The 11664-nt window shown below is 37.3% G+C and overlaps 1 protein-coding gene across 1 annotated transcript; it reads right to left on the bottom strand.

Moving 5' to 3' along the window:
• Nucleotides 1–1336: 1336 nt before the first annotated feature.
• Nucleotides 1337–2951, bottom strand: LOC114289451 (putative aspartic proteinase GIP2). The gene has a single exon (XM_028233179.2). The coding sequence runs from the start codon at nucleotides 2685–2687 to the stop codon at nucleotides 1446–1448; it is 1242 nt and encodes a 413-aa protein (XP_028088980.2). The 5' UTR covers nucleotides 2688–2951; the 3' UTR covers nucleotides 1337–1445.
• Between the last annotated feature and the right edge of the window lie 8713 nt (nucleotides 2952–11664).

Raw genomic sequence — 11664 nt, 5'->3', positions numbered from 1 at the left:
AATTTGGTGAAACCTGTATTCTGTTCTCAGTTTGATAATTTTTTTGTTCAATTCTCATTTTGATACCAATTTGTAAGGATGGCAATTTGAAACTGGCCTGATGGGGATCCCCGATCCTGACCCCGATTTAAGCGGTTTTTCCCCGAAAAATACCCCCGACGGGGAGAAGATGGTATCTGAAAATCAATCCCCGATCTATTTCGGGCCGGGGACGGTGATCAGTGTTTAAGCCCCGACCCCATCCCCGAATTTTCCCGAAGTGAAATTACTTTTATACCCCTTATATATATATATATATATATAAACAAAACCAAACCGTATATTTAATAAACCAAATCTGTGTTCAACTCTGATATATCTCTCACACTCACTCTCTATCTCTAACTCTGATATATCTCTCTCTCTCACTCTCAGCTGTCACTCTCTCGTTTCAATTCTCTCTCTCTCTCTCGTTGTTCTCTCTGGCCCCGACCCCTCTCTCTCTCACCGACGGCAACATCACCACAACTGCTGGTCTCTTTCACCGACGGTGACATCACCACCACCGCTGTCTCTTTGTTAGATCTGTCTCTGTGTGTGTATGTGTGTGTGTGATCTGTGATTATTATTTAGATCTGTAATTTTTTTTGTAAATTTATATGTCTCTCGTTGTTCTCTCGTTGTTCATTTAGATCTGTGATTATTATTTAGATCTGTAATTTTTTTTGTAAATTCAGATCTATAAATTTAGATCTCTCTCTCGTTGTTCTCTCTGTAAATTTAGATCTGTAATTTTTTTAAAAAATTTAAATCTGTAAATTTAAATTTAGATCTGATTTGTTGTTCTGGTGTTGAAACTCGGGGAGTTTTCGGGGCCGGGGAAACCCGATCCCCGTTAGGGGGCGGGGGTGGGGGCGATAGTGGGCTCCCCGTCGAGGATGGAGACGGGAATGGGGGGAAGTTCTGCCATCGGGGATCGAGGACGGGAAGGGTGATCCCTGGCCCAATCCCGCCCCGCCCCGTTGCCATTCCTACCAATTTGGTGAAACCGTTGGAGCTCCAAAAAGTGCCGTTTTCACCAAATTTCAAATCAAATGCCAAGTTTACTTAACCGTTGGAGATGGTCTAACAAAAATTATAAACTAGGGTCACCAACATAACCATGTGCCTATCTAACTACACTTGTTCAAATGTTTAATTTGCCCTTTCATATATATATATATATATATAACACGTCCTCTTATTGTTAAGTGAGTATATGATTATGTGGTGTTATAACAACACTAAATAACTTGTTGAGAATAGAGCAAAATGGTATTTAAAAAAAAAAAAAAAAATCATATAATTAAGAATTTGATTTGGTTTGTAATCTTGCCATACCAATAATGTTCTTATAAATCTTGGAGTTAACTGTTTCGCTAATTTACAATCAAAATTAATACAAAAAATCCTAAATCAGATCTGAATCAAAGTGATTCACTAGGCATGGAATACAATTTAAAGTTGGAACAACTAGTGTCCCTCATCAACAATGATGAACTAAATCCAAGCATTGAAGTACCCAAATTAAACTCTAGAAGAATATCCTCCAATTGATGACCCCCTATCACAATTGAAGCCTTAGGACTCACACCTCCATCCAAGAACCCTAAGCAAAGAACTCCATCACTCACCTCCACCATCGAATTCCTCCCATGGATCCTCCACTTCACCATCTCACTTTGCAACACAAAATCAATTACCGGCACTGCAGGCCCGCCCCATGTTTTTTCAAGCCCATCAGAACTAAAACAGACATCAAAATGTGCTACAGATGCAACCCGAGTCATGTTCATTGAGGTGGCAATCTTGATATAAGCTCTTTTAAATGTGTCATAGATTGTGCTCTCCATAGTGGTATAAGGAACAATTGTACTTAGTTTTGTCCCTCCAATGGATAGTGTTGATGTACTAAGTGACAATCTCTTGCCATTTATTTTAATGGACTTCACATTAACGTAGTAATCTTCTAAGGCACCATCTTGATTAGAAATTAGGGGTGTGTACATCAGTGAATTCGGCAAGTCGGGCTCAAAAATCGAGACATAAGGCTCATTACCCAAGAGAACGATACCGTTTGACGATGATAGACAGATGGCGAATTTCCGTTGGAAGCCGAAGCTGGTGGCAAGTTGTGATGGTACTGATATTCTAGCCCTCCCAAGGCCCAACATTCCTTTCACACCACTTGCTAGGCCATTTAGTAGCCATGGTGGTACACATGAAAATAGGAAGTGATCGACGGTGGTGATTGAAGTCACCTGACCTGATCGGTCAACGGAATCAACGGCCACAACGTCTTCAACTAGCTCCCCACGTGTGGCCCCATGTGTGATGGTGTTGACCGTGTCAACACTACAATCACAACCGTTGGCTATATTTGCCCTTGAGCATTCGAGTGAGCCACCGTTGATGGGACGATGAGATGATGGCATGTGTCCGGAGGCACAATCAAGCCAGAGAACTGGACCGCCAAGATCAACCACAAGCTTGATGGGAACCGTTGGATTACTACCATGATGCATATGGGTCGCATATTGGAGTGTTGAGACATCTTTGATCACTGGAAGGACTATACCAATGTTTTGTGAACTGGGTTTCTGAGCAAGAGAGAAAGTGAGAAGGAAAGTGACAGAAAATAGAAGGAAAATGGAAAGAGAGGCAGCCATGGATGAGATCTAGAGAGAGAGAGAGAGAGAGAGAGAGAGGTGAGAGAAGGTATGTGGTGTGGTGGGGCGCCGCGTCTGGCTAAGTTCGGCTTTAGTAGATGAGGGTTATTTGGATAAGAACTAACTGGAATGAGAAACACATTTTATTTTTTATTTTTTGTTTTTTTTTTGATTTGGCCCCACTAGAGTTGTTCGTAATGGTATCCCATGTTTATCTTCCTCTTTTGAGAATGACTCATCCATGTTTTCCATCGCTGGAGAGATATATCCAAAGCATATTCTTTGGCATCTTCTTCTTTTAAATTTTTAACGCACCTTTCATGACTATGACTAGTTATGTTAAAGTTTGCACATAAAAATAAGTGGGATTTAATTTTATTTGACAAGTTTCAATAATTATTTTTATTCAATAAAATTTATGTAAAAAATAAATTATTTATTAAAAAAAAATGAGATCACTTTTGGTAATTAAATCTATTTTTTAGTCGCTAATTCTATAATTTTGGCTACTAATTGTATTTTAGTCGCAAAAAAAATTCATTCCCGCCTAAAAATAATCACTTTTGGCGACTAAACTTATTTTTCGTCACCAAAACCTTCACTTTTGACGACTAAAGTGAATTTTAGTCGCCAATTATACACTTTTAGCTACTAAATTTTTTTAGTAACCAAAAACTTTTTTTGAGAAATGACTCATCCATGTTTTCCATGGCTGGAGAGATATATCCAAAGCATATTCTTTGGCATCTTCATCTTTTAAATTTTTAACGCACCTCTCATGACTAATTATGTTAAAGTTTGCATATAAAAATAAGTGGAATTTAATTTTATTTGACAAGTTTCAATAAGGGGTATTTTTTTTAAGGTCCTTGATATTATGATTTTATAGTATAAAGGATATCAACTATTTTCATGATGTCTAAGGTCCCTCAACATCAATTCAGAGAAATTTCAGTCCAGAGAAAATTCGATCCAGAGAAAATTCAACCAGAGAAAATTCAATCCAGAGAAATTCTCTTCCTCTCTTCAGTGCAATATTTTCATCTTAGACACGATCAAACCTGTTAAAACTCAATGAAACCTGTGAACTCAACGTTCTGACCTTTATGTTTTGTGTACTGCAACAAGAAAGGATAGTTATATTTATAGATTGGCGGTGTCGGTAGCATTTACAACTATTAATTCACGGATGAATGAAGAAGAAATTAAAAAACAAAACCAGCCAAGAAAATCAAGACCAAACAATTGAAAAGAAGATCAATGAATTCAAAAAACACTGGGACACCAACTCAAAGAAGCTTCAACATCACCTGAAAAACCAAAAATTTCATGTTAGATATACCAAGCAACAGCATGAGAGAGAGAGTAATCAGAAAAATTGCCACTCTAGCCTAATTTTTATATGTATAATAGACAACAACCTTGCAGCTTCGGTAGAGTTGGATCAACAAGAGGCAATTTAGAGTTGGACCCCCTTGCTCGCCTCAAAAGAAACCGGTCAAAATGAACCTAGAGAAATTTGAATTTTCTCTGGGTTGAATCCAAAGAAAATTCAAATTTCTCTGGGTTGAATCCAGAGAAATTTGAGAAATTCTTGGGGCATGAGCTCCATGACAGACCACAACCTTGCAGCTTCGGTATAGTTGGATCCTAATTTGGATGTTGAAGTTTCGTTGCAGTCTGCCAAGTACTTTCCAGAAACGTTTTCAAGCCTCAGCTGACCTTCCATAAACCTCCCACTGTAAATTTCTCTGCCCTCCTGGACTCAACACTCCAGAGAAATTTGAAAATTTCTCTGACTTCACTGGCCTTTCCACAAAATTACCTCTCCAGAGAAATTTAAAATTTCTCTGGCCTCCTTGCCCTTTCATGGACTCTCCAGAGAAATTTCAAATTTCTCTCCCTTCCATATGCTTCCACCGACACATTTTCTGCAACAATATCATAGCTCAGAACATTCAATATGAAATTTCATGAAACACATTAATACATACCAGTGGAAAAACCATTTTGCCACCCTAAACATTTCCAAATTTCAGATAAACATCATGAATATAAAGCCTTTGCAAGCATTTGCTAGTAAAGTTCTTCAAAATGGGAAATATAGTAATTGAGCTTGATGAAGAACTATACAAGATATGGAATGAACCAGTTAATAGAGGAAGATGGAGATTGAGGATGAAGATATATATATATATATATATAGAAAGAGAGAGAGAGAGAGAGATTGCAATCTTCCCCAAAGCCTGCGTAGCATCTGTGTGTAGCTGAACATTCAATTCCTTGCAAATTTTCCCGATCTCGGTTGTAGATGGATTGAGAACTTTGTCCGTCGGTGACTGTGATTGTGCCGTGGAGCTTCTCTCCGTCGATCAAGCTCCGCGAGAACCTCCCTAAACCTCTCCACCGACACATCTTCAGGGGACATGGCTCTCTCTCTCTCTGTGCGTGTTTGATCGTGGTGACGAGTGAGAGTAGACAAAAGGAAGAGGGCTGAATTTCTCTGTGATAGATGGGAGGACCTTAAACATCAAAAAATAATTTTATGGATCTCTTCCCTTACGAAAAGTGGGAGAGGGACCCTAGACCAACTTTCCCTTTCAATAATTACATGGTGCTTTAAGGAATTAGTTAAAATTTTGTGTTATTTTACTGTCTTAATTATATATATATATATAAAAGATGCAACCAATTGTAATATATTACTACTAGTGTATGCATGTACCTGAAGATAAGGTGTAAATAATATTAGTATCAAAATGTAATTATAAATTGTACGTATCATGTTAAAATTTGTAAAGTTTGTAGCACTTGATAAAAGATCAAGTCATCACTCTTACCATTAGTTTGTGGCTAACACCTGATACACTGGTGAGTGTCATAGTATCCCAAACCACAAAGATCTTACTGAAATAACATAATACAGACAACATAAATACCATAACCTGACAAATAGTAGTCTTTAGAAATTTTTTACATATTAAGATACGGAAAGCAAATATTTGAAATAATTTTCCAATCAATCTGAAGAAAGCATTAACACATCTCTACATTGCGGAAGGAGCCTAATATTAAACTAAATGCATCATATTATGAAGAAGAAATCAATTCCATGCCATAGCATCCCAACAATATAGCAATACATTTTTCATAAAACCGCTTAAATGGTGAAATTTAATTTTGTAAAAAAAATAATTCCTGCAACTCATCTGGTTTGTCAAATTAATGTGAAAATCATCAATTACATCAACTATAAACAACTATAGAATAGAAATTGTTGTTTTAGAAAATAGCCAAATTAAAAAGATTTTAAAGTCATCCAATAGCCATCAAGTATTGCAAGTATCAATACCTAAAAGAAAATGTATAGTAAGGAGTAAATTAAATAAGAAAAATTAAAAATAGGTGATAACTTCAAAAAATATTTAAAAACTCACTGATTTGTAATTTTCCCAATGAAATAAGAAGATGAGGAAAGAGAACCTATATTACAATTTGGTGCAAATCTCCATAGCATTTTTTGATCAAAATAATTTTATTTGAGAACATAATTTCCTAGTGTATGCCAATAAAAGAACATAATTTCCTAATTGTATGCAAATCCTAATTGTCTCCATACTTTCATAATTTCCTAACTTTATTAGAGAACATAATTTCCCAATTTATAAATCATTAAAAAGAGAACATTACGGGCATACAATAAAAGAGAACATAATTTTATTAGAAGACAATTAGAGGGGGGAAAAGTGTATTTAAAAAGGAAAAAAATAAAAAGACAACTGATATGTCCAAAGAAATAAATCAATTCAATTCAAAAGAAAGACAATATTTTTTTGGTACCACATGGAGAACTCAATTGTAATAAACTGATTCAAAATAAAAAATCAAGTCTGTATTCTTACCATTAGTTTGTGGCTAACACCTGATAAATTGGTGAGTGTCACAGTACCCCGAACTACGAATATTTGATTGAAATAACATAAAACGAACAACATGGATTATGCCAAATGCAAAGTATAACCTGACAAATAATAGTCTATAGAAATTGTTTACATATTAATGTGAAAATCATCAATTACATCAACTATTGTGACAACCCTCACTACTCTTTACTGATAACACTACTGATTACTGCTAAACTGAGACTGATCATGATAAGTAATTGAATTGATTGAAATTCTGAGCTAATTGATTGAGTGTGTTAGTTTAAATGCATGTCTATCTGTTTGACTGTTAAATGATCTGTTCATATGTTATGTTTTAAACTGCAAATTGAAGGCCTTATCGGCAGCCGAATCTGAAAATGATTAGTGTTATGTGTTGACTAGAATTTATGTAATTTTATGATATATTTAGTTGAAATGTGATTTGGTATGTTTAAATTGGATTAAATAATGCTAATTTACAAGAGTTGGACTTATTCACCAAAATGCCACTTAGTGGACTTTTATAAGCCTTTTATTTGATCTCTATATGCTAGCATTACAACACTTCATCAGCCCATTTCCTAGAGCAAACCGTTTGAGAGAGAGAGAGAGTAGGAGGTTAGGCTTGAATTCATCAAACTTAACTTGGAGACTTGAAGATATTGAAGGTTAATTGCATAATTGAGCCTCTAGACTTGAAATTGAGGAACCTAGGTAAGGATTTCATCCTTTTAATTGTGAAATCAAGTTAGTTCTTGCATGGTTCTTGGAAGATTAGAGTTTTAAAGCCAAGAATTGGTTTGAATGTTGAATTGAGTTGCAATTCATGCACGCATGTGTAAATCTTGAAGTTTAGAGTTGTTTTCATGGAAATTATTGCATGCATGTCCATATTTGGGTTATAATCCATGAATTCATCATGTTTGGGAGTGAATTAACTCATTTGATCATGCTTTGGAAGCTTTAAAGTTGATTAAATTCATGCATGTTGCATGTTCATCATGTTCTTGATGTTTTATTTGAAAATGGTATTTAATTGACTCACCCTTGGGCTTTGATTTTACAAATTGATCTTCGAAACATGTTATATTATGGGTTTAAAGTGTTTTTCCAGAAAATGGGCCCAAGAGGTTGAGTTTTGAGCTTGAGGTTCAAATCTGGAAATTCCATATTTTGGACTCACGCTCGAGCGAGGAACTCCACGCTCGAGCGTACGCCTTGCGTTCATGCAGTCCGCTCGAGCGTGAAATGCATGTATCCAGTACTTTGCATGTGTTTACAGTCCGCTCGAGCGAGAGAGTTCACGCTCGAGCGAGGACTTGTGTCTCACGCTCGAGCATGGATCGAGCGCCCGTCGAGCGTGATTTTTGTGCATCCAGTATTTTTACTACAGCTTGCAGTCCACTCGAGTGACGGAAGTCATGCTCGAGCGTAGCTCCTTTGTCTGCATGTCCACTCGAGCGTAGAAAGCTACGCTCGAGCGAGACCCCTGTTTTTTGAAAATTCTGAAAAGTGTTTTAAAGTGCATCTTTGCATCCTCATTCCATCCTAGGCATTCTTAGGCCTAGTTTAAGGCATCTTGATGAGGATATTGATGTAGAACCACATCGAGGCAAATTAGGGATTAAGTTATTACTTCCCAACTGTGTAGCTTAGTGTGTGTTCATTCTGTAACTATAGGGTTAGCATCCGAGGACGCTCTAGCTGCTTATAGCCCAGTGCTCTGTGAGTAACTATGCTGTAAAGATATGTTCAACTGAGATTATTTTCTGAATAAATGACTATACTGCTTTATGAAATGACACTGTTTACCGAATGAATGTTTGTCCTATTTGTGAACTGTATTCGTGGCATCCATAGCAATTTACTGTCACTGAACTGTTACTGCTATTATTACAAAGATGTAACAATCCTCACCACTGTTTACCGATAAACTACCGATTACTGCTAAACTGAGACTGATTTTGAAAAGTAATTGAACTGATTGAAATACTGAACTAACTGACTGAAATCTAAAACTGATTGATTGACTGTATCTATTTAAATGCATTATCTATCTGTTTGACTGTCTGATTATATGTTCATGTTTTATGTTTAAATTGCGAATTGAAGGCCTTATCGGCGGCCGAACCGGAGATCGATTAGTGTTTTATGATCATCATAATTTATGTGATTTTATGGTGTAATTATCTGAAAACTGATTAGGTATGATTAAATTAGATTAATTAAGGTTGAATAGCATTGTTAGGCTTATTTACAATAGTGGCATTGTTAGTGGGCCATGTAGGCTAAACATATTTGAGCCTTTATACACTCAAACAAACATTTCATCAGTTCATTTCCTCACCACCACCAAACTAGAGAGAGAGAAAGTGAGAGAGTTGAATTGTCCTTGTTGATTTGCTTAGAAACTTGAAGGAATTGAAGGTTGATTTCAAAATTGTGCTTCCATTCTTGAACTACAAGACCTAAGGAAGTGTAACTACCCTCTTGTTTGTGAATTCAATTGATTCTTGCATGGTTTTAGAGCAAGTTGAAGTCTAGAGCCAAGTTATGGCTCTTAATTGTTGAATTATACTCCCTCCGTCCCAAAATATTAGTCCCTTATTCCATTTTTCATTGTCCCAAAATATTAGTCCCTCTTTATAAATCAAGTACAAAAATAATGTAAATTTCCTATTTTGCCCTTCTTTTAAATTAATAAACAATTTAAAAAGTACAATTATGACATTGATATTCCCAAAAAATGTACTATCAAAAGGGTAATTTTGGAAAACCAACTTTTTTCAAATGCAATAAGTGTACTACCAAAAAAAGTTGGATTCCCCAAAAGGGACCAATATTTTGGGACGGAGGGAGTAGCTCAATTCATGCATGCATGCCTATATTATTGAATTTTGAGTTGATTCCATGGAAATTGTCACATGCATGCTCATATTTATGTTAAGTCCATGAATTCATCTTGTCTTTGAAGATATTAGCTCAATAGAGCATGTATTTGAGGCTTGTAAGTTGTTTAACTTCATGCATGTTGCATGTTCATCTTGTTCATGAAAATTGGTTTGAAACTGGGTTTAATTCCCTTACCTTTGGGCTTTGATTTTACAAATTGAGCTTTAAATCATGTTAAACTATGAGTTTTGAAGTGTTTTCCAGGAAATGGGCCCAAAGGAATCGAATTTGATACATTTGTAGTTGAATTTGAGCTTGAGGTTCAAATTTGGGAATTTCATATTTTGAACTCACGCTCAAGCGGGGTGACTGGCGCTCGAGCGTGGAAATCGTGCTCCCACCATTTTGTTCTGTTTTTAAGTCAGCTCAAACGGGGTAATTGACGCTCGAGCGGGAACTTGTGTCTTACGCTCGAGCGGATGTCGAGCGCCCAATCGAGCGTGATTTTCACCTATCCAGCACTTTTAACTGTTTTGAAGTATGCTCGAGCGGTTGAGTCTGCGCTCGAGCGGAAACCTTTGTCTGTATGTCCGCTCGAGCAGATTAACCTACACTCGAGCGGGACCCTTTGTAGACGTCCCCGAACGCCCCAGGAGGAACGAGCTCCCGTTCCGTTCATTTTAGGGTCACTACAGCTCAGGACTCTAAAATTTATCACGGTTCTAAGTTTGAACCAAAGAGCCCAAATCCGGCAAATCGTTTTGAGAAAAACAGATTTTTGAAAGAAGTGCCAAACATGGACTGCTTTGCCAGATACAGAGTCGCCACCTAAATGTTTTTTAATGGGAAATTTAGGAAACCCTGACTCTGTGCCAAAGGCCACGTGTCCGTCATCACCAAAGTTGCCTCAGCTCGGGAACTTGGGTACGATTGGGGAAGGTCACTTCGTGAGCACCCCCGCTCGCCCGATCAAAGATCGGCCTCTATTAACCGTGATATCTATTTTTGAAAACTTTGTGTGTTCTTATTCCGGTTATTAGCCTAGGTTACTGTGTGATGCACACAGCATATAAGTATAGACTGGGTCGCCCGAATTGGAACAAAACATTTCATGCTTGTTTATTTGAAAGATGGTTTGCTACTCGCAAATAGGCTTAAAATGCAGATTTTGCCACCCGCAGGTGGGCTTAAGAAGAGATGGTTTTGCCACTATCTAGTGGGCTCAAAACTCACAGTCAATGATTTGTTCCAATCCAAATAACCCAACCTTCACCCACAGGCATTCAGGCAGATATATCACATAAGCAAATAGCCTCATGGTAAGTATGCTATTCATGACAGTCACTCACACGCATGCAAGGATGCTAAAGCATAAAACTCACCGAGTACTCCAAGCCAAAATAGAAGTTACATTAGAAATCATGCATGATCCTAAGTATACAGAAATGCCTAATGCAACACATGCAAAGATGCAACTATAGCGGGCTCGGCTATTCTAAACATGGCATATGGAATGCTACAACTAACATGTATTCAACTTGGAATTGAAATACAAATGCAGTTAGTATGATGCGCCGAGCCCGGTGCATGCAAAACAGATGAATGAATGCAAACATGCTATCATACTGTATGCTAATTGAAATATGCCCTAATCTAACCATCATAAGCAGGTAAATAAAAGGGAGAAAGACGCGGGGTTGGAAGGCATACAACACACACACGCACACTTATTACAGTTGTGCCCTCGCGCAGAGGGTCCGAATAAATACACAGTCCCGAATAAAAGAATATTACAGTCCAAATATTACAGTCCGAATAATATACAAATTCCTAATTAATTAACAAATTAACTAAGAAAACTGTAAAACTGGCATGCAAGCCAGGGACTGCCTTGCTTCTGATGAATGATGCATGTCTGGGCTGCCTTGCGCGGAAATCTACTAGGATGCCCCAATTAGCCTCTGTTTACAACTTTTCTTGAAATGCACGCCAAACTCCAAAAAGTTGCTGATTCTTCATTTTGCTGCAACAGAGAGCAGGAAAGGGGCATGGCAATGTATTTTCACAGATATATGCATGCCTCGATCCTCGTGCCACCAATCACGCATATCGATGCATGATGGCAGAGGAGTCGAAATGTGCAACTTAATATAGAATGA

The sequence above is a fragment of the Camellia sinensis genome, chromosome 7 (assembly GCF_055761805.1).
Source record: "Camellia sinensis isolate YWXY chromosome 7, ASM5576180v1, whole genome shotgun sequence".
In the NCBI taxonomy this organism is placed as follows: domain Eukaryota; kingdom Viridiplantae; phylum Streptophyta; class Magnoliopsida; order Ericales; family Theaceae; genus Camellia; species Camellia sinensis.
This window is presented reverse-complemented; position numbering and strand designations above follow the sequence as displayed.